At 40.3% G+C, this 23839-nt stretch overlaps 1 protein-coding gene across 4 annotated transcripts in view; it reads right to left on the bottom strand.

Moving 5' to 3' along the window:
- LOC121520104 (NLR family CARD domain-containing protein 3-like) overlaps positions 1-23839 on the bottom strand; it is a 68172-nt gene that overhangs the window by 3990 nt on the left and 40343 nt on the right. For 2 of the 4 annotated variants that reach the window (XM_041803380.1, XM_041803381.1), the window contains exons 7-10: positions 18179-18352; positions 4624-4797; positions 3652-3825; positions 834-1070 (exon numbers count right to left, since the gene is read on the bottom strand). In XM_041803380.1, the coding sequence (XP_041659314.1) occupies positions 1025-1070; positions 3652-3825; positions 4624-4797; positions 18179-18352 (568 nt within the window). In that variant the 3' untranslated portion in view covers positions 834-1024. Of the gene's footprint in view, positions 1-833; positions 1071-3651; positions 3826-4623; positions 4798-18178; positions 18353-23839 lie in introns of those variants that run through there. The other 2 variants (XM_041803382.1, XR_005992761.1) reach the window with 2 other exon arrangements.

Raw genomic sequence — 23839 nt, 5'->3', positions numbered from 1 at the left:
ATATATATATATATATATTTGTTGTGTTGTGTGTTCTATTGTCAAATATGCAGTGCTTAACAAAATTATTAGACCTCCTGTCATATTTGTCTCAGAGACCATCCAGCATCATAAAGTGCTTTAATGTGGACTCTTTCATTTTCAGTGAGCTTTCAATAATTAACATTTTGAACAGGAATGAGGAATTTCAAACTGAATTCACCTTTTTATACCCAAATTTGAGCTGGCTCACTGGGCTTCTTGGAGAAGTCAGAAATGAATCAAGCATAACATTCAATGACCAAAACAAATTTTTCTGTTCAGGAATGTAAGTAAATAACTGTAATTTTACATATTAATCATGGAATACTGATGTGCTTTACCATTTTTTCAGTTTTTTTGTAAATCAGTACATTTGAAAATTCAAGGATAACAATAATAATTATATTTTAGCATTAAAAATATCATTTGGGTTAAAGAGCTCCTACATATTGGTGTATTAACTATTGCATAAACATAAAAAATGGTTTTGGTAATTACCAATGCTGTTAATTTAGGGCAGCTGTGACATAAACCTTACTTTGGGTGGTGGTCTAATACATTTTTTAAGCATTGTATATTTGTTATTTATGTTATAGTTTTATACAATGTAAATATGTGTGTGTGTGTGTGTGTGTGTGAGAGAGAGACAGAGAGAGAGAGAGAGATTTATATGTTTAATGAAACAAGTTAAAATGAAATGTTCCTTCAAATCTTTAAGTGTTTTTCTAATATTTTTTATCCAAACATCTTTAAAGAGGGGGTATTATACTTTTCTGATTTTTAAAACATAAATATAAAGTCACAATGTTGGGTGTCCATACTCCATGTATGCAAATTTTCAAACCACAAGATAAACGTATGTGGCAGAAATCTTGGAATTAGAGTTTAAACTGATGAAAACGGTTCGTTGGCAGTCTCTCTGAGATCTTCCCAAGACGACGTTTCGATGGAGCAAACAGGGAGCGAACTGATGAGGTCATCACAATAAGATCTCCTGACTGGTTCATCCGTTGCTGCCGGCAAAGTGGAACAGACCTCCCCCACAAGAACTGTTAGCCATTTAGCCATTTAGTAACACAGTAATTAAACACTTACCAAACAGATACGTCCTGCTCTATCCTTTGCTGCTGCGGGTTTTCTTCCCTCTCTCTCCTAGCTATCAGGATCAGACTCTGGGTCTAACACGTACAGACGTATATCAAAATTTGCCATATTTCACTCAGTCGCACCGGTTCATTCAAACTTCACCAATACTAGCATAGCAAATTAACTACATTGGAGGGGGTAGGCTCAAAACATTGAGTCCTGCCACCGGCCAACCTCCGGAAAATTGGCCAATCAGAGGAAAGCAGGTCGGGGGGGTGTTAAAGAGACAGTAGCGAAAACGAAGCGTTTCAGATTGAGGTTAAAATAAGGGTTTTTCAGGACGCGGGATCTCCCTCACTCTCAGGACCTGGATTCCCCCCTCCCCTTCCTCAAATCTGTTCCAGCTCAATAAATCTGTTAAACTGTTGCTCCTGCTTCCGGTCTGCTCTTGGGTTCAGAATAAAACAAACACCAATCACTACATTTTAACAGGAAAAGTCCCTGTTATAAATGAATTGTACAGATATTGGTAAATGCTTTAAGAACACTATAAATTATTTCTCTAATGAGTGAAACATCAAGATCAGTAGAATAAGTAGATTTTTCTTCTTAAACTTTCTGATGACTTCTGAAATGTCAGTCTCCTAAACTCCTCTGAAAACAAGTTATTGAAGGAAAAATTCACATTTTTATCTTCTACACAGTGAAGAGTCATCTCTTTGCTAAATTTGGGCCTAAGTTAACAAAAAATAAATTCAAAAATTTAACTCCTTAAATCTTAATATCTCCAATACCTGAATGTTCATTGTTTACAGTGTCTGTCAGAAAATAAGGGCTCCCAGTGCATGAGTGGGTTCTCTCAGGGCACTCCAGCTTCCTCCCACAGTCCACAGACATGCTCTTGAGGTGAACTAACTATAAATTGCCCACAGATGTGGGTGTGAGCATGCCTGGATGTTTGTGTCTATAGTCGTGTTTCCATCAGGGGGTCCGGTTTGATTCAGTTCAGTTTGGTATGGTTTGGTACGCTAAACCCCAAAACACTTTGCATTTCCACAGACACCTGTGTGCTCACTTGGGTGGGCGGGGCTGTAAAAGCATGCATGTGAAGTCACAGACAGCGTAAGTCAGCTGTTTCAGTTGAAGAGTTATAGAAAGGATGAGTGACAGAAATCAGTAGGGAATAAGCAGTAAACAGCTTTATTTCAGCTGAAAATGCTTTTAAAAAAATAAGTACATCTTAATGACATTAACCGTTGTCAGCAAAGATTCTCAGCTGATGGAATACACGTACAGAGACGGTTTGAGTCATAACGCTACGTTTATATGTGAATACATCTAGTCTAGAACAGTTTATACAACAAAATATGAAAGTTTAGAGTGGTACTGTGAGAATTCGCTGCATTAAAAATAAAGTAAAAGTTCAGCTGGTGTTAAAATCAAGCTGGATTAAGTTAGAAATACGGGGTGCGCCGATCTCGTTTTAAAATAGTCTGCAGCCTGAAGTGTTATGAGCCCGTTCAACAACCACAGAGTGATGTTTTAACAGGTTACCTAAAGTAAGAAGTAGATTAATAACTAGTTACAGATGAGAATAAACTGTTCAAAGGCTTCGTATTCACAAAACTTCTGCATTAATTTAGTTTCTCATCCATCGTGGATGGATCAGGCTGATGTGAGCCTTTGGGTTCTGCTTTGTGTTCTTAAAATCATCCAGATACGCATCAGGAAACTTGATTTGTGGCCAGAAACCAATATCCATAGACTAGGAAACAGTTTGGATCCCCGTCAAGTCCAAATATTTCCAATTTAGGCAGATATTGGCCCATTTTTGTCCCGTTTTCGCCCGCTTCTCACAGCGCAGACTTCTGTGTTTGAAGCCCGGAGGCGAGCAGCTGAGTTGCACGCTGACGTGAAGTCAGTGCAGCCCCTTTTGTTGAGTATGTAGCTCCACCTTCTTGGTACGTTTAGGTAAGATTTGCACCCCTGCAGAAGGGTGCCGAAAAGTGGGACGGTACAGGTCATTTTTTTGGGACCCTTTCTGTATGGAAACGCCAAAAAAAGCGTGCCGTATTGCACCGAACTGAGCTGGACCGCTCAGCGGAAACAACCTATATATGTCAGCCCTGTGATTGGTGACCAGTCCAGGGTACCCCGCCTCTCCCCTAATGACAGCTGGGATAGGCTCTGGCCCCTGTGGCCCTGAATGTGATAAGTGGTGTAGATGAGGGAAATGGATGTTGGAAATGACTGATTTTGATGGTTTCTGTTCCCCTCATTACAAACGCTCCTCAGCTCATCCTGCATCCTCCTCCTCCACCACCACCATAGTCTACTCTCCATCAGGTGTGTCTGATCCTGATCTGAGCCTCACTACACCTTTGAGTACATGAAGACAACACCATGGAGTCTAGTCATAAAGACATTACAAATTTCCTTCATTTCTAAACCTGAAAATAAACCTCATAATGAAGTCTCCCCTGATTGAACTGTTGGTGTAACACTGTAGAGACCAGCATGGACTAAATCAAACCCCCTACTTACCCCAGAGTCTCCAGTCTGTAGTCTGGATCCTTTTGAAGATCAGACAGCGGCTTTACATCTGAATCCTGCAGCTTGTTTCCACTCAGGTCCAGCTCTCTCAGATGTAAGGGGTTGGCCTGCAAAGCTGAGGCCAGAGAAGAACAGCTGATCTTTGACAAACCACAGCGCTCCAACCTGAATAAAAACATTAAATGAACAAGAGTTTAAAATAACATTAGTGTTTTAAATTATTAAATGTAAAATAATCTGATCAGAGGCAATGAAGGTTCAGAGTTTAGATGGTGGAAACTCCAAACACCTGAACACAACATGATGCAGGTGAAAAACAAAAACACACGACTAGAAAAAAATCTCCAGTAAATACCCCCAACAAGCTACTTCATTTGTAAATTCTTCAAACAGGCAAACTCATGATGTTTAGACAGAAATAAAAACTCTCAGACAGATTTTAGATTTAACTGTAGATCTCAAAGTTTCCTCTAGGGCCAGAAATGTCAGGATGAACTGAGGAGAAACATGAACAAAGAACTCATCTGTAATATTTATTATAGGAGGAGAAAAGAGATTTAAACAGAGTCTCAAATTAAAACTTTCCATCATTTTAATCATCAAACAGCTTCATAAAGTCTCAGAAAAATTCATCTCTACATGAATACATCATTATTCTATGGTTAAAGTCTACTATTGAACAATTCATGACTGATCTGAAAAAGACACCATGACAGAGAAAAAGATCATCAGCTCTTTGAGCGGTTAGAGGGAAATAGACTGTGTTGATTTTGTTCTTATTCTGAGGTTTGAAATGTGTCACTAAAAACTGTTCAACCAATCAACAGATAAAACCACAGAAGAAGAAAATAGACCCTATCCTATCATTGACCCTATCAAGGTCAGTTTAATATCAGTCTGATGTTTACGCTTTAGTTTCATCTCATATTCATCTGAGCAGAGAAATTAACCATGCTGTCTTACCATAGAGACTCCAGTCGACAGTTTGGACTCTTCAGTCCAGCAGAAAGAAGCTCCACTCCTGAATCCTGCAGCTTGTTGTCACTCAGGCCCAGTTCTCTCAGATGCGAGGGGTTGGAGTTTAAAGCTGAGGCCAGAGAAGAACAGCTGATCTCTGACAAACCACAGTGCCCCAACCTGAATAAAAAGATTAAATGAACACGTTTTAAAATACCATTAGTGTTTTAAATTATCAAATGCAAAATAATCTCATCAGAGCTGATGAAGGTTTAGAGTTTAGACTGGGGGTGTCAAACTTACGACCTGCGGGCCACTTTGGGGCCACCAGCAGGTGCCATCTGGCCCAAAAGACATTTAGGGAAAAAGATGGACATTAAAAAATATATGCATTTTCAATATTTACAAACTGAGGTGTTTGAAATCCAAATTTTCATTTATTTGTCATGATCTTTCTATAATATAGCAAAAAAAGATCATAATACGATGCCATAAATTTGTTAACTATGATACATTAAACCCTCTTTAGAGCAGGGAAGAACACCTCAAAAAAGGCACACAGCAGAGGAACAGTGGCACAGCTGATTCATCACCTCAGCCCTGCAAACATGCTAAAAAAGAAAGGCTGATACAGACTGCATTATTTTTAAGACTTAAGGAGAAGGATTTATTCTATGATTTATTTACTTATTTATTTATTTTCTTATTCATTTATTAACTCATTGAGTGCCATTGACGTATATATACGTCAAAGTGTTTTATCGGCAGCTGGCACAAGGGGGCGCTCTCACACTCCCCGTGAGTAATTTTGGGGCTTCTGGGATAAGTTGTCGGAACACTACAGCCGGAAGTGACGGTAGATCAAACATCAGAGGTGGAGACCTTAGGGTCAAAGAGCAGAGCGATCATTAAGGAGGTAATCTAAGCTAAAAGTTCTAACTTAGATGCTGGATGAAACTTTAAACTTTTGCCTGAGAAATCGCTTACTCACTGAAACTGACACTGAACTTGACTACAGCAAATCCAGGGATCAGCGCTTGTCTTGATCTGCCTCGGCCGGCAAAGAGGCTAAAGAATGCCGCAAGCCCCCCCCCCCGCGTCGGAGAAATAAGGCAGGAGAGGACGTGGGCGTATAGGGGGGTCCCGTGGAGGCCGTCCAGTTCCAAAGTGTGAATGGCATGACAGTAACTGGAAGCATTGTTATTTATTTTACAATAAAATAACATTTGTAATACAATTTTCAGATGTCTTTTATGTCACTGAAGGCAAAATTATAACATTCAAATCACTGTTATGCTTGGCAGACTCTCTTTCACAAAAATGCATTTTTCTCAGTTTTCTAGAACAAAAGTGGTCTTTTTGGTGAAACTAGCCTCTATTCAACTTCAGATAAATCAAGAACGGAACAAGCTACAAACAAACGTTATTTCCATGATGAAATAGAGTTTCTTCTTTTTGGTGTTTTCAGAATCATAGTACAAAATATTCTGTGGGTCTTGAAAGATGACTCAAAATGGCCAAAAACGCTGGCAAAAGCCACTTTCCATTTTATAACAGGGCTGGCACTTAATGAGTGAAGATGAAGAATGTAACCATTGTGCACAGCTGCACCTCGCTCTCTCATAGGGTTCAGTCTTGTCTGCACCTCAGTTTTGCTGTTTCCTTCCTCAGGCCTTAATGAATGTCAGAAGTTTTTGCCTTGTTAAACCAAACATCTATCCCTATAGGGGATTGAAGCAGCTCTCAGGACAGCAAGTACTTTTCTCTACGTAACTGTCCATCAGCCACAAATGCAGACATCATATCTCGCCTCTGGCGAGTGACTCAGTTCAATTTCCAGCCTGATTTAATCCCTCATTATAAAAAATGTGATGCCAAAGTAACATCACCTAAATTTACTTAAATACAGTTCAATTTCATTTCAACAAGAAGTGAAATTATGGCCTTGGTTACTTACATTAAAGTGGGACATGGTTTATAACTCTTCTAGCGTATTTAACTCCAGGTCTTGTCAAAAAAACTTCTCTCATAATGATAAAACAGATTCTTTATAACTGAACATTTAAACCTATTCTGGACACAGGCTGTCCTATGACATGAGAGATTTGCATGTTTAGTCTTGGTGCAGCGCCAAAAGGCATCAAAATTACGCACAGAGATTGCACCGTTCATGACACGGGCATGGATGTCAGGGGATTCAGAGAGAACAGACATGCAGTAGAACAAATGTTGGGGCACAGACATGTGCTTAAAAGTCAAGTTTTCATTCAGTAGGTGAGGGTTTGTAGCTCTATGAGCAGTATAATAGTGCAGCAGTCTGGAATAAATCTCAGAAACCCCACCCTGTCTCTCCCTCTGCCCTTTCTCTCTCTCATTCTCCTCTCTGGACTCTGTCAACTGATCCCAGACCAGATGAAATAAGGATCAGACAGGGGCAAAGCTAGGTGCTGCCAACATTACAGGCTTAGCCCAAGACTAGGGGAGTCTGGGGACATTCTCCTGGTGAGATTTTTCCTGCTTTACAGATGCTTTTTACGTTGATTTACCCATTTGTATTCATGGAATGCACATATTTTATTTGGGAGAACTTAATGTGCCTATCAAAAACAATGTTTTTGATTTTTAAGTGTTGAGAATATACCTAACCTGACACGCCAGATGGATGTGTTTCACACTTTCCCAGATGGATGTGTTTCACACATCCATCTGGGAAAGCTTCAACAGGAAATGTTTGAGAAAAGGCAGAGGCTTTGAAAAAACTTGAAGTGTGATTGGGTGAATGTTCTGTCTGTCACATCTCTACGGGCCAATCAGAGCAACAAAACATGTGACGTAGCTGCTGAGCGTAGCTGCTCAGTAGCTGCGTGCGCAGCTACTGAGGAATAACGCAAAACATGGCAACTATAGACATGTCAGTACTCGACTTTTGTCGTTTTTGAAAAGAAAACAACTCACTGCTGTTCTTTGATCTTCTTTTAATGAAGAAATGTCATCAAGTTCTGATATAACTGGTGCTTTAGCAGCATCCACGCTAAGCTCTTCCTCCATAATTGCACCAGCTCTCGCCGCTGCTTGCATACGTCACGACTCTGCTGCGCCTGAAAGTACTGCCCCTCATAGCTGATTGGCCCTGTCACTTTCTAACCGGGCCCAAACGGTTCAGATGGGAGCTTTGCAAGATGGATTCGCCAGTGAAAAACAAGGAAACGGGCGTATCCATCTGCTTTGCAAGGTTAGCTTAGACCATAATTAAACACAGGAATAAATGGTATTTTATATATAGCAGTATCTGAAACTCTCTGTATCTTTGTAGTTTTTTGTTTGTTTTTAACTTCTAAATGATTCTGAGATTTTTTATGAAACTCTCCCAAGTAGCAGTTTGTGACATTAGGACAGAGAAAAACAGGCTGTAAATGTTCTGGATGCCTGCTGCATTGTTCAGGGACAGGTGAAAGAATTCTGCTGTCGACCAGAAAATCCTGAAGGCCAACGTCCAGCCATCAGTTTATGACCTTTAGCTCAAGAGCTCTTGGGTTATGCAGCAGGACAACGACCCCAAACATACCAGCAAATCCACCTCTGACTGGGTCAATAAAAACAAAATTAAGGTTTTTGAGTGGCCAAGTGAAAGTCTGGACTTAAATCCAATTAAGATGCTGTGGTGTGACCTTAAACGGGTGGTTCATGCTGGAAAACCCTCCAATATGGTTGAGTTAAAACAATTCTGCGAAGAAGAGTGGGACAACATTCCTCCACAGGGATGAGAAAGACTCTAACGCTTGATTTCAGTTATTGCTGCCAAGGGCGGCACAACCAGTTATCAGGTTCAGAGGACAATTACTTTTACACACAGGGCCAGATAGGTTTGGATTTTTTTTCCCTCTTTAAAAAAATTTAATAATAATTCAGACACTGCATTTTGTATTTACTTGTGTTGTCTCTGTGAAATATTAAAATTGGGTTGATGATCCAAAACATTTAAGTGTGATAAATATGCCAAACCTCAGTAATCAGAGAGGGGGCAAATACTTTTCACAGCACTGTATATATGGCTATATATTGTTGTGTTTGCAGCCTTGAAGCAAGCTAGGCTAACTTCATGTGGAGGTGTGTGGGTAGAAAATACTTCACACGACAAGGAATCTTCTGTCTCTGGAACTTTACTTGACCTCAGCGGGTAGGAACAATTTATGCAGCCGTGTACAGCAGTGATGTTTTTCTGGGTTGTGTGCTCTTACTCAGGCACGAAGCAGCTAACTACACTGTCCATGCGATGAGCCAAGAGCACCATTTACGTCAAACTAAAACGTCTAGCACAGTATTGTATCTCTCTGCATGCTCACATGACAACTGTCTAATAGTGGTGGGCAGTGCTGCAAAATTTTATTTCGGTCTGATACAAAGTAATTACAGGACCAGTATCACAAAAACGGATACTCGATACCAATACTTTTCACTTATAAAAGCAGCAGTATACATAATTATTAAAATGATATGAATAAGGCCAATAAAAACTCAAAAAACATAATCTATCATTTATTTATCAGTCTTAATAAATAGAACTAATTATTTTCCAAGTTAGCTTTAACTATTAACTAAGTATTCAGGATAAAACATACTTCAAAGCAGGATTTTAACTTATAATATATATTTTCAGTAATATGGGACTTGTTTTTATCTATTTTGTAATCCCCATTGTATCTAATGTAGACTGTTTAAATTAGTTAATTAATCCGTGGACTATTCAATGTGTGGTTTGAGAAAATGCTGCAGTCAAATCACACTGACCCTTCTTAAAGTCAAGCAGCAGAAGTTGCAAGAGCAGTCAACAAATGGTTTATCCCTCTCTGGATCACTACACTCACTGCAAAGAGAGTAGATGAATCAAAACAGTTCCCACTGCTTCCACCTCATTTGCTCACCACTGAACCCTCACTTTAAACACCAATGTTTGCTCATTTATCATGTGGATGTCAACCATGGAAACATAACAGAGAGATGGGTGAATGATGATTCAGATCAGCGCCTGTTCCTTTATTCTCTCCCTCTCTCTCTCTGAAACCTCACTTTAACACCGTAGTTTCCATGATATCAGTCATGGAAATCTAACAGATAAAGGCATGTGTTTGTAGCCTACTCACAGGTCATAACAGAGACAGAATTATACAGTAGTTCTCCATCTCTCCAGCTTGTCTCTGCGCTGTGACGCATGAGCGTGTGCTGTATAAAGCTCTGTGTCAGGATGGATCCAGCAGGATTTTATAGGAGTGACGGACAACAAAAAAAGTCCAGTGCAACCTCTGCATTGAGGTCTGCTATCTTGTGTTCAAATTGAAGCTTCCAATTTCCTCGTTTTAACCTTTTCTCCAGCCACATCCTGCCGATGCTCTCTCACACCCAGATCTTATGACAATTACGCCGATGCGTGTCATCAAAGAGCATAACACACGGATCACACGTGGAGATAATGACATATCTAATATCTAGTGAAAGTTGTCCAAACGTGGGTGTTTTATTTGATCTTTAATGCACTAATGATCATAAATATTGTCTAAAGAGCAGAAATATAAAACCAAAGCTCCAAAATGAGGCAGGGTGAAACAATGTATCTGGAGAGCTGCAGGTGTGAGGCAGGGCTGGTTTTAGTTATTTGGAGGCCCAGGGCCTGACCAATATGAGGCCCCTCCCCCTTTAACTAAAGAATTAATAATGAAAGGAAAAAAATTAGAAAGGATCTCTGTTATGTTAATAAAGCCACAGAACTACAGTAAATGTCCCACTGTGAGATATAAATTCCCAAATAGCCAACCATAATTCATCATTTTCTTTAAAAAGCATTTCAGAGCTCAAACTCAGCTCATTCTAATGTCTTAAAAAATCTTTAGGCCAGGTGAAACTTTCATAATGCCGGTGTTGGGCCAAAGACTGTTATCTCCAAAATGATCACTTTTCAGGGAATGAAAAGTTTATAATTTATAAAATGATATAAATATGATTTATAAAAACAAGCTAAAATCATAAAAAGATACAAAGATTTAGCCTGATATCAGTGATAAATAAATAAATATATGCTCATTATCAGTGACAGATTGCTTCTTCTGATTCTATACAGACATTTACATCCCATTAACCCCATAAATATCCACAAATCCACAGTTTTATTTCATTTCAACTACAGGTTAACTGATCTATTATCTACCTTACATTCCAGGTTTGGATTGTGGCTCTCGCTAATTTTTTTTCTAGACAATGTGGCTCTTTGGTAGAATAAGGTTGAGTACCACTGGTTTAGAGGAAGGATATGTTACTTATAATAAGTTCATTTTTTATTGAAAGCAGGTATTTTCCCTTCAAATAGCAATGTAATTGCTCAGTTTCTTTGTGCCAGTGTGTCTGTGCGTCACTAGGCGCATCAGTGCTGTGGGGGACGCTCATCTTTAGCGCTATGAGGAGCGTTAAAGCATCTGTATGCATTTAAAGAACCAGACTGATCCTTGTTTACTAACTTAAACAGTTTCAGTGCAAACAAAACTGACGTTCAGACCCGATCCCAATGCAGCCCACTGACTCGGTTCTCTTTGTAGAACTGACAGGATAAGTTTTATTCAAAAAACCTAAGGTGCTCTTCAAATATGTCTGTAATCACTCATCCCCAATGTATTTATAACCTTACATTTCTGACACCATTTTGGCATTATGATGAGTAAATTCTGTGTGATGGATAGGTCTAAGTCAAAGGTGGAGCCCTGGGGTGGCTTGCTGGGGCCTATGCTCTTAACGTTTTCACCAGAGCCCTGAATCTTTTAGTTTGGTAAAAGTATGTTACTGCTGAGTGTTATGACTGATGTGTAAAAAGAAATATCCTGGATGATGATAAATAAAAAATCCTGCTGATCACAACATGAATATTTCATTCTTGTTGCCAAACTAAAAAAAAATCAGATTTGTTTTACTTTGAGAAGCTTAAGCAGGTACTGCAGAATAAATAAAAACATTAATATTAATATTTTTGCATTTCCAGAAATATACATCTGCAACCACACATTTGGCTCTTTTTTTAAATTGTTCCTATGGCTTTGTTTTGCACAAAATTCTGACCCTACCCATACTATGTGGCATTAATAATAAACAGGACATTTCTGACTGTTCATGGGAAGCATAAATAAAATGTTCTGATCTCCAAAATGTTGCAAATGTGGTGATTGCACTTTGTTTTGGATTTATTTTGGTAATTTACGGTTGACTACTTCCTGTTTGGAGTGTTTTTTGTTCTCTTCACAGAGATTGGGCGTTTCACCAGGACTGACTCCCCTGGCACCTACACACCTGCACCTGCACCTGCATCTAATCACCATCAATCACCGTGCGCTCATAAGCTCTGCACTGACCTTTCTCTAGCGCCAGAGTATTCCCGCTCTGACGTGGTATCTCGGCTCTCTAGTGACTTTGTTAACTCTATAGGAAAAATTTTGAGATTTTGATGCTAATCTGTGACCTGTGTCTAACCCTGCTCTCTCCTCGCCCTTTCCAGTGCCTCCACGTGCCGTAGGTGCCCTGCCCAATCTCTGCCACGCTGCCACACTCTCTCACCGGACTGTCTCACAGCCTCCACCATCTACCCTCACGTCTGCAGCCCTCACGTCTCCCTGGATTCCTCTCACACCCTCTGACCTTGGATTCCCCCCTCCCTATTCCCATGTTACCCCCCAATAAAACCTTTAAAACGGCTTCATCTGTCGTCGGCTCTGCTCCTGTGTTCATTAGTCAAAATCATCACAGAAAACTCTGGCCAAGCATGGACCCAGCAATAAAGGAAGCTCTCTCCACGCAAGGAATCCTCATTGGCCGTCATGACAAAATGCTCCAAGAGATCATGGAATCAATCCAACTTCCAACTGCATCTCAAGATCACCCACATCGCTTCCCAGCATCCCCAGTCCAGCACCCACAGCACCAGTTCACCCACCCAGTGAGTAACCCACCCTCTTCAGGTCACTCCCCAGTAGCACAGGCTTTCCCTGCCGCTTTGCCTGCCACTCCTCCCACGGACCCTGCTGCGCCCTCTGCCGTCCCAGAGGAGCCCATGCAGCTGGGCCGAGCCTGGTTGGATCCACAGGAACACCAGAGACGATTTACAAAACAACTTGTGTATCTACTGTGGTCTCCCTCCCCTTCGTCGCCTCTTGCCCTAACACGCCAAAAGGGGAGGGCTCATCTGTGATGGAGAGCACACTGGTGAGCCAAACTACCTCTCCTCCATGCTCTCCTCCCCACATGTCTATCCCCTCAACCCTCCTCTGGAATAACTGATCTGCCTCTGTGCCCATCCTCATTGACTCAGGTGCAGACAATTACTTCATCCACACTGGTCTGGTCCAACAACTACAGTTACCTCCTGAGCCTCTAGTCGCCCCCAAGTGTGTCAACCCCCTGGATGGACGCCTTATCTCTCAGGTCACCCATCAAACAGCTCCACTCACCCTCATCCTGTCTGGTAATCATAAAGAAACCATCCAGCTCTTTGTCATTCCCTCCCCTGTTTCTCCTATTGTTCTTGGATACCCCTCGTTACAGAAACACAACCCTCATCTCAACTGGAACCAGTCCTCAGTCACCAACTGGAGTCTCCACTGTCTCCTTCTGTCTGCCAATCCCGCCTCCAGAAGTTCCAAAGCCATCTCCTGCACCCCCTGATCTCTCTAGTGTCCCTTCTGAGTACCATGACCTGGCTCCGGTGTTCTGTAAAGACCTGGCATTCTCCCTTCCCCCTACCGCCATTATTATTTTGCCATTGACCTTCTCCCTGGTGCCCCCCTACCTTCTAGTCCCCTCTACAACCTGTCTCGCCCAGAGAGGGTTGCCGTGGAAACCTAGAGACCTAAAGACCCCCTTGCCTCTGGATTCATCCACCCCTCTTCCTCTCCTCTGGGTGCTGGCTTCTTCTTTGTTAAGAAAAAAGATTCCTCTCTATGCCCCTGCATTTATTTCCAAGGCCTGAATGACATCACGGTTAAGAATAAGGCCCCCTTTCCTCTCATCGACCACTCCTTTGAACCCCTCTGTCATGCTCAAATATTCTCCTAACTAGACCTACGCAATGCTTACCACCTCATCAGAATCAAGGATGGAGATAAATGGAAAACCGCTTTCAGCATTCCTCTCAGCCACTTTGAATACCAGGTCATGCCATTTGGACTCACCAACACCCCCGCTGTTTTCCAGACACTCATTAACAACATCCTCTGTGACGTGCTCAACCGCTTCGTGTTCGTAGAACATCGTCAACATGTCTGCCTAGTCCTCCAGTGATTCCTGGAAAACAAGCTCTTTGTTAAACCAGAAAAGTGTGAATTTCATGTCCCCTCTGTGAACTTTCTGGGCTACATCATTGCCAAGGGACAGCTACAACCGGACCCTGCAAAAATTCAGGCTGTGTTGGAATGGCCTATCCCTACCACCAGGAAGGAGCTGCAGCGCTTCCTAGGGTTTGCCAACTTCTATCGCCGGTTTATTCACGACTACAGCAAGGTCACCAGTCCCCTCACTCGCCGCACCAACACCCCATTCCAGTGGTCCCCTGAGGCTTCTTCGGCATTTTCTAGACTCGAGTCACCCTTCACCAGTGCACCTGTGCTCTGGCATCCCAATCCTACGTTCCAGTTCGTGGTGGAGGTGGACACGCCTGACACTGAAGTAGGAAACGTAGGAACTTCGAGACCAGTAAGCTCCACCCATGTGCATTCTTCTCCCATTGTCTGTCCCCCTCTGAGCGCAACTATAATTGAGGTAACAGAGAGTTGTTGGCAGTCGTGTGGGCCCTGCAAGCATGGAGGCACTGGTCTGAGGGATCTAAGGTTCCATTCATCATCTGGACAGACCATAAAAACCTGGCTTATCTCCGCTCAGCAAAACAACTTAATCCCCATCAAGCCCGCTGGTCCCTATTCCTCAGCCGCTTAAACTACACCTTGTTTTACCGCCCTGGCTCCAAAAATGTCAAACCTGATGCTCTTTCCTGCATGCACTCTCCCTCATCAGACTCTGCAAAACCGGACCCCATTATCCCCTCCTCCTGCATTGTCGGAGCAGCTTCATGGAAGATAGAGCAAATCGGTTTGGAGGCTCAAAAGGATCAACCCACCCCCCAGACCGGACCTCCTAATCGTCTTTTCGTCCCAGACTCTGCCTGTTCACATGTACTCCAGTGGGCCCATTCATCCAAACTCTCCTGTCACCCTGCAGTCACCCGCACCCTCCACTTCCTCAAGGAACTCTTCTGGTTAGCCTGCTCTGTCTGCGCCTGAGGAAAGTCATCTCACCAACCCCCTGCATCTTAAGGTAACACAGTCATCCTCACCATAGTAGATTGTTTCTCCAAGTCTGTACACTATGTGCCCCTCCCTAAACTACCCTCTGCTCTAAAGACTGCTAACCTCAGCATTCTCCATGTGTTCAAATGGCATGGCATCCCCCGTGACATTGTCTCAGACAGAGGTCCTCAGTTTGCCTGAAAGAGTTTTGCAAGGCAGTGGTGTTACAGCCAGCCTGGTCCTCTGGTTACCACCAAACAGCCAGACAGAGCGGGCTAACCAGGATCTCAAGACAGCCCTCCGGTGCGTCACTGCTCTTGTCTTGGAAACAGTGCATATAAGAGCTGGTTATGCAAAATTAAATGACACTTAATTCAGTGGATGGATGCTTTACACAGACCTTTATGTCTGGGCTAAGCCCAGTTTATTTGAGTATATTCGATAATAAATAGAAGCTAACCAGTGCAGCATTACACTGAATTAATGACTTACATTGAGCATAGTGAATGTCTGTGAATAATAGGAAAAAACAACAGCAAAAATAAACAAAATAATAAAATAAATAATAATAATTACTTTTTTTATTTATTTGACTTTATTTTACTAGGAAAACCTCACTGACAAAAAAAAAATCTCATTTACAAAAGTGTCCTGGCCAAGACAGGCAGCAGCACAATCAACAAAGACACAGACACAAAAAACAAAGCAATTAAAATCACATAGATCCCAAAACTGAGTCGCAGATCAGAAAGTCATCAGTCAAAACATCTACAACCTGATACATCGTCCTCCAAAGCCTTCAGTCTACCTTTGAAAAGATTTACAGAGACCAGCTCCCAATACACAAATGTCCCTGCAGAACAGGAGCAGCAGACCTGAAACTCCTTTTAGCATCTCAAGACAGACTCTGGGATCCGAGAGCAAAAGTAAATCCTGTGACCGAGCAGAGAGCAGAGAGTGGAGCTTCCAGAACTTCTGACATGAATGAAATCACAAAAGTAAGATGGCAGCAGATTAAGTAAAGCCTTATAAATAAGGATGAGTCAAAGTTTTTGCCTATGTGTGGTCAAAGAAGACCAACAACCTTGACCATACAGAGTACAATGATGAGTTCAGGACGTAAGGTTGGTTATAAACCTCAGTGCTCCATGGTTGACAGTATCTAATGATTTAAGCAGTGTTGTAGTCGAGTCACCAAACCTCGAGTCCAAGTCGAGTCCCGAGTCCCTAGTGTTCGAGTCCAAGTTGAGTCTGAGTCACCAAAGAAAAATCTGAGTCGAGTCCGAGTCGAGTCCTCTTTACCTGAGTCGGAGTCGGAGTCGAGTCCCCATTACCCATGTTTGAGTCCTGGAAGAGTCCCCAGTATCTGAAAACTAGAGCCAAATTAAATTAAATTATTCATTCTTTTTAAGCCATTCCAGCTTTACCGGAGGGTTTCAATGATGTGTTTCATTAATGTATGAATTTTTTCAACTCTTTAGTCTAAAGGGCGAGGGGAGCTGTTACACACTTCATTGATAATATCAGTTACACTGAAAGGATTATCTGTGTATTTAGGGTTGGAAAATGAGAAAACATGATTTTAACTGCACTCATACTTTGCATCTACCTTATACTAAATATTCCTCCTTTAAAATGACTGGATTTATTCAGATTTCTTACTAAATGTTAAAATTCCAATTTTCTCTGTTGTACATTTGAACACATCATAAAAAGGTCTTAAATTTGCCCCCCCTTGGATACTCTAAAGTCTGAGTTGTAATTAAACACATCATATATTTCTGTATGTCACCTCGTTTAACACACAAATCAGCATTATCTTGCCGGTGTTAACGCAGATTGTAACGTTGGATTGATATTTTTAACTAACGGGACTGACTATAAGGTTTAAGAGTTTTTTTCACTCTGTCCCAGACAGAGGAGGATTACTGGACAGCAGCAACAGCAGCTAATATGACGTGTCTGAGCAGCTGATGGAAATTTTCGGCGATTCAAAGGTAGGCTGGCTGCGTTTAAGATTAATTTCTTGAAAAGATTACCGTGGGAATACAGAGAAGAGCCACAGGTTTATGCTTCCTATCAACCTATCACCTCCTCTCTCTGTCACCAAGGCTCTCTCCTCCTGCTCTCTCTCCTCTGGTTGTTTTCACAGACAGCTGGTTAGACTCACATGAACACACATTCAGCTGAATGCACGTGCTGGGCGCTGCGTGAACGCTGATCAGTTATGAGCAGTTTTCTCACATGAAACAATAAAATTTCAGAATAAAATAGTTTTAAGCAAAAAGGTTCGAGTCTTCCTCTTCATCCTCGTGTTAAAGCTCGAGTCCAAGTCCAAGCACAAGTTATCAGCGCTCAAGTCCGAGTCGAGTCACGAGTCCTCCAAATCAGGGCTCGAGTTTGACTCGAGTCCGAGTCCTGGACTCGAGTACTACATCACTGGATTTAAGGCATTGAGAAGATGCATGCATGTACAGAACATCACCGTAATCAATCAGAGGCAGAAAAGTGGCAGAAACAAGTCTTTTCTTTGCAGTAGAAGAAAAACAGGACTTATTCCTGAGGTAAAAGCCCAGTCTCAGCTTTAACTTTGTTGTAAGTTGATCAACATGAAGCTTAAAAGTAAATCAATCAGGAATCCAAGATATTTATAAGATATCCAAACCAAGCGTCGAAGAACTGCATATAAACTCCAAATCTCAACCACAAACATTAAAATATATTGTCTGTGAAGAACCTTTAAGGCATGCATTTCAAATTTCATCAATTTATTCAATAGTAAATAAAGTGCTTGGAGTAAATGAAATGCCATCAAAATAGAGTCCCTACTGAGGTCTGGGCTGTGCTTTAACAGGCTCAATGACATCCTCAAATGTTAAATCTAAACTTCACCAGCTTTTCTCCAATGTGATGACAAAGAGTGCATGTGTCTATGTGTGTTTGTCTGTGTGTGTGTGTGTAGGGGGGAGCATCAAATTGTAATTTCGCCTAGGGCGCCAAAACAGCAAGAGCCAGTCCTGGCTCTCTGAGCGGTTAGAGAGAAATAGACTGTGTTGATTTTGTTTTTATTCTGAGGTTTGACATGTGTCACTAAAAACTGTTCAACCAATCAACAGACAAAACCACAGAAGAAGAAAATGGACCCTATCATTGAAATCCTCAGTGAGGATCAGTTTAATGTCAGTCTGATGTTTACGCTTCAGTTTCACCTCATATTCATCTGAGCAGAGAAAGTAAACATGCTGTCTTACCACAAAGTCTCCAGTCGACAGTTTGGACTCTTCAGTCCAGCAGAAAGAAGCTCCATTCCTGAATCCTGCAGGTTGTTGTTCCACAGGTCCAGCTTTCTCAGATGTGAGGGGTTGGACTTTACAGCTGAGGCCACGATTTCACAGTGAGTCTCTGATAGTCCACAGCCATAAAGCCTGTAATGACATTAACATTACATAATATTTTTTTAAAGTGCTCATATTTTCACAGTATATTTGATGAAAAAACTATTTACAGAATGTGTTTTCCTTTTGACATCAGTGGTTCATTTAATAAAAATCTCCTCCCTGACCATGGAGGATCAGTGCAGCAGTGTTGTTTGAGAGTGTGTGTGCTCCATCTGTGTTTCTCTGTGTAGTTCTCATGATCCAGAGGTGGGCGCTATGTTAAAATATTATTTGGTTAATATTCTTTTAATATCATATGTTTATGGTGGACAAACAAAACCTTAAATCATTTGACATGTCTGTATTTGCAGAAAATATCATAAATTTGCTTTTAATTGATAATTAGTGGATTTAAAAGATGATGGGAACACTAAAGCTTTAAATACGGTTCATGGAGGCAGTGAGAAACAGAGACAGATGGATAAAGGGCTGGAACTGATCATTTAGTAACTCCAGGAGTCCAGGAGATTTCTGCTGAATATAGGAAAAAAAATTTTCAATGATTTGATTTACTCCAGTGATATTAAATTACAAAGAGAGTGTCAAAAACAGAAGTTTGAATCTATTTTAAACTTAAAACAGAAAATCAGTGATTTTAATAATTTCATCAAGATTAAATCAGAGACAATCAAAAATGTCTGTTTTTACTCAAAATCTAAAGACAGTCTTACTCAAGCCTACTAATCATTTTCCTCTGAACTCTGGATCTTCTTTTAATTGTTGTGATAACCCTGGTACATTTAAATCCAGAAAAGGCGTAGGATTTACTCATATGAACATTAGAAGCTTGTGTAAACAAGAAAAGCTGGATCATCTAAATATACTGGTATCAGAAGCTAATCCTGATATTTTAGTAATATCAGAAGTTTGGCTAAAAAAGGCGTATGTAATTCTGATGAGGCAATTAATGCTAATAATATATATATAGAATAGATAGAGCTGGTAAAGTTGGGGAGTTGCTATCTTTGTTAAAAGTTGTTTTAATGTGTCTGTTTTAAATGCTGTAAGTGAACCTAAGTGCTTTGAATTTATTGCCTTAATTGTTGAATGTGGGCATAATAATTCTGTTGTGGTAATAGGATAAATAGGCCTCCTTCTGCTGACCCATGCTCATTAGCTAAGCTGGGGGATCTTCTCGCTCACTTTGCTCACAAAGAAATAATAATTCTAGGTGACTTTAATCTTGATTGGTTAACCAATGCCTCTGAAACTCTTAAGTCACTGTGCTGTGATCTAAATCTTCAACAAATTATCACTGAGCCCACTAGACCCAATCCAAAAGACCATACCAGATCTACCTTGATAGATCTAATCCTGACCAATAGGAATGACAAAATTTTAGCCTCTGGTGTGTTTGATCTAGGGATAAGCGATCACTGCCCAACAGCCTGTGTTAGAGAGACACACCTGAACAAAAGTAAATCGAAAATTGTTTTTAAAAGGAATTTTAAACATTTTAATGGAGAAGTTTTTATTAATGACCTTTATCAGAGCAGCATTAACCTCACCTCTGAAATTCCTGATGTAGACGGACGTTTAACTATTTCTCAAATGCATTCCTTTCAATAGCTGATAAACATGCACCATTGAAAAAGCTCAGAATCAAAGATCAATCCAACCCTTGGTTCACTCCTGAGCTTTCTGATCTTTTTAAATGAAGAAATAGAGCTTGGTCTTTGGCTAGACCCTCAAGGGACTCACCTGATTGGCTTGCTTTTAGGCAATTTCGCAATAAATGCACTGCATATGTGAGGAAAGCAAGATCAAATTTTTAATACAGTGCTCTCAGTCAGATCCAGCAAAATTCTGGAGAACTGTAAATTCTTTAAAAAACAAAAATACTAATTCTTTACCCCCAAACATCAGATATAACAAGGAGATATCTGTGTGCCTTTAATAATCACTTTGCTGCTGCTAGTCATTTATTCAATTTTAATGATAATGATACAGGACCAATACCCATAGAAAATACTCATACATGCACCAGCAGTCATACTCCTCAGTTCACATTACAGCCCTTTTCTTCATATGAAGTAGCTACCGCATTACAATCCATCAACCCCAAGAAATCAACAGGAGCAGATAATCTGGATCCATTTTTCTTAAAACTTCATCCCCACTCATATACAAGCAAATTAATCACATATTCAACCTGTCAATATGTTCTGGTGTCTTCACATCTGTTTGGAAATCTGCTCTGGTGACGCCGTTAGGTGGAGAAACAAGTGATCCTAATAATTATTGTCCAATATCCAAACTACCCTGTCCTTTAAAAATCCTGGAGTCTTTGGTTAACAACTCAAAACATTTCTGTCTAATGATTTGTTTTAAGCCCCCATCAGTCTGGTGTTAGAGCAAAGCACAGCACCATCTCTGCAGCCACTGTGGTTATTGATAGTATCATTTCTAATATGGGTAAGAGGAGGTGCTGTGCTGCTGTTTTTATTGATTTATCAACAGCGTTTGACACAGTTGGTCACGGTCTTTTAATCCAGACACCTAATCACACTGGGTTTGATTCAATTGCTTGTGCCTGGTTTTATGATGATCTTTTTAACAGATCACAGTGTGTCAAGGCTGGAAACATCCAATCAGAGTTTTTATCTTTAACAAAAGGTGTCCCACAAGGATCAGGTTTGGGCCCTGTTTTATTTACTATTTATATTAATAATGTTGTTTCCTCTTTAACAGACTGTGATTTTCATCTTTATGTAGATTACATTATTTTACATTGCTCTGATATTTCTGCACAGCTGGCTGTAGTAAAACTTCAACATGCTTTTATTGCTCTTAAAGTCGTACTTAATGAAAGCAAAACTAAATTTATGACCTTTTCTAAAGCTAGAGATGTTGATTTTAACAGTCTTAAACCATCCACACTTACTGGAAACAGTATTGAAAGGGTATCAGTGTACAAATATCTTGGTATTTGGATAGATGAATCATGTTTTTGTACAAAAATAAATCAAAATCTATTTCCTCCTAATTTTAGGCCAAGTTTAGTTGAAGCTATTTTTCTGTCTGTATTAGACTATGGTGATACTGTCTATAGACACGCTGCTGCTTCCACACAAACCTTTATATTCTGTTTATCACTCTGCTCTTAGATACATACCTGGAGATCCTTATAACACTCGTTACTGTGTTCTGTATAACTAAGTTGGCTGGTCCTCTCTGGCACAGAGGCATGATAAACACTTGTATGTGTTCATTTATAAATCCGCTAATCCATGATATTTGCCTCATGGAGAGAGGAAGAAATGTGAGCTTCACAGTCAGAGGGCGACAAGAGCAGTTGTGCATGTGTGTGTCTGTGTATGATAGACAGGAGAGATAGTTTGTGTGTCCGTCCGTGTATACAGGTTGACAACAAGCATAAACGAACTAACGTTAGCTTGTTGAATAAGTGAGTGATAAATGTTTATAAGTTATCATAATATTAATAACTTTCATAGGCTGATGCTTACCTGAGGCTCCTTTAGGATAAAATAATTGCAAGAGGACGTAATAAAAGCAGAACCCCACCATAAGAGTCTTTCATTCAAATCATATCCCCACACTGTTGTTCTTAGTATGGTCCTAAAGTGTTCAAGTATGTTTGTAAGGGGGGAGGCAAAGTAAAAGCATAAAAAATGTAATTTTCACTTTTTGGAAGAAAAAAAAATCTGCATGTTTATCCATGTGGAATGTTCCAGTCTGACTTGAAAATGTCAGATCTTATTTCACTGGAACACTTTCGCTCTATCTTAATTGACAAACAATACGAGACATTGGAACAGTGCTTGTGTTTTTAAATTGTTATTGTGATTTCTACTGCTGCACTTTCAAATGTGATCTACCTCTAATTTTACTGTGTGTTCTAAATATTGCCTACTAATTGTTGAATATGATTATTTATTATGACGTGTGCTGCTGACCTCTTGGCCAGGTCACCCTTGTAAAAGAGATCTCGATCTCAATGGGTCTTTTATCTGGTTAAATAAAGGTTAAAAAAAAATGATCATAATGTCCTGTCTAAAAGCCAAATTGGCTTCTTACCCAACCATCAGACCTCTGACCATATTTATACCTTACACACCCTCATACAAAATCACATTCATAAAAAACAAAAAAGGAAAATATTCGCCTGTTTCGTAGATCTCAAAAAGGCATTTGACACAATTTGGCAAAGTGGTCTGTTCTATCAAATTATTCAGTGTGGAACTGGAGGCAAAGTATATGACCTAATCAAACCTAAATACTCAAACAAATTCTGTGTAAAAGTGGGAAATAAAAGAACAGAGTTCTTTAAACCAGAAAGAGGACTACATCAGGGATGTAACTTATCCCCTACCCTTTTCAACATCTATATTAACAATCTTGCCACTGCTTTAGAACAGTTGTGTAGCCCCGGATTAAACCTTCAAGGCAAAGAAATCAAATTTCTCATGTATGCAGATGACCTGGTTCTGCTGTCTCTGACAGAACATGGACTACAGCAGAATCTCTCACTGTTAGAGAGGTTCTGTCAAGAACAAAAATCATGACATTTTAGAAAAAGGCCAGATCCCCAAATTCAAAACATAATTTTACAATCAGAGGAAGCACACTTCAGCATACAATGGAGTATAATAACCTGGGCATAGTCATCAGTGCCTCAGGGAGATTTGACAAAGCTATAAGCTCCCTCACTGATAAGGCATGGAGAGTCTATTACGGCATTAAAACATCCCTTAATAAACTTAATCCCTCAGTTAAAATTTGGCTAAAATTATCCAGTGATGTTATTACTCCTATTCTTATGCATGGAAGTGCAGTGTGGGGCCCTGTCCTAAAACAGTGCCAAACATCCTGGGACTTAACCCCAACAGAAAAATTTCATCTCCAGTTCTGTAAAGAGACCCTGAAGGTCCACAGAAACTGTCCAAACCTGGCATGTAGAGCAGAACTGGGGGAATTCCCTCTTTCTCTACACATGATTAAAAGACTCATTAAGGTCAAGGTTCACCTAACACAAGCTGATCCTGACTCACACCATCACCTGGCCTTTCTGAGCAACAGAGTCTGCCCAGAAACTGACCCCCTTAAAAATATTCAAGAAAATTATCAGCTAAAAAACTAAGAGCTACAAAATCTCTCCAAAACACAAATTAAATTATTGACAAAGAAAACAAATCTAAATAAATTAAATATTGGCAAAATGAAATAAAATCCTACAATAGATTAGAAAGTTATTGTCTACTGAGAAGAGAGAACTCTTCAGCTGATTATCTTGTGCAACAAAGCAACATTTTAACAATGTACAGACTCAGCGACCATAAATTAGAAATTGAAACAGGTCGTCATAAAAACTGGAAACCTAGAGACCAAAGAATTTGTAAACATTGTGATTTAGGAAAAACTGAAGATGAAACCCACGTTCTCCTCATCTGCCCACTGTATGAAGCTGTAAGAAAGAACTTTTGAGCCAAGTTACAGCAACTGGATCACATGAAG

Source organism: Cheilinus undulatus, linkage group 13 (genome assembly GCF_018320785.1).
Source record: "Cheilinus undulatus linkage group 13, ASM1832078v1, whole genome shotgun sequence".
In the NCBI taxonomy this organism is placed as follows: domain Eukaryota; kingdom Metazoa; phylum Chordata; class Actinopteri; order Labriformes; family Labridae; genus Cheilinus; species Cheilinus undulatus.
Note: the sequence above shows the minus strand (reverse complement) of the source record. Positions and strands in the feature narration are given on the sequence as shown.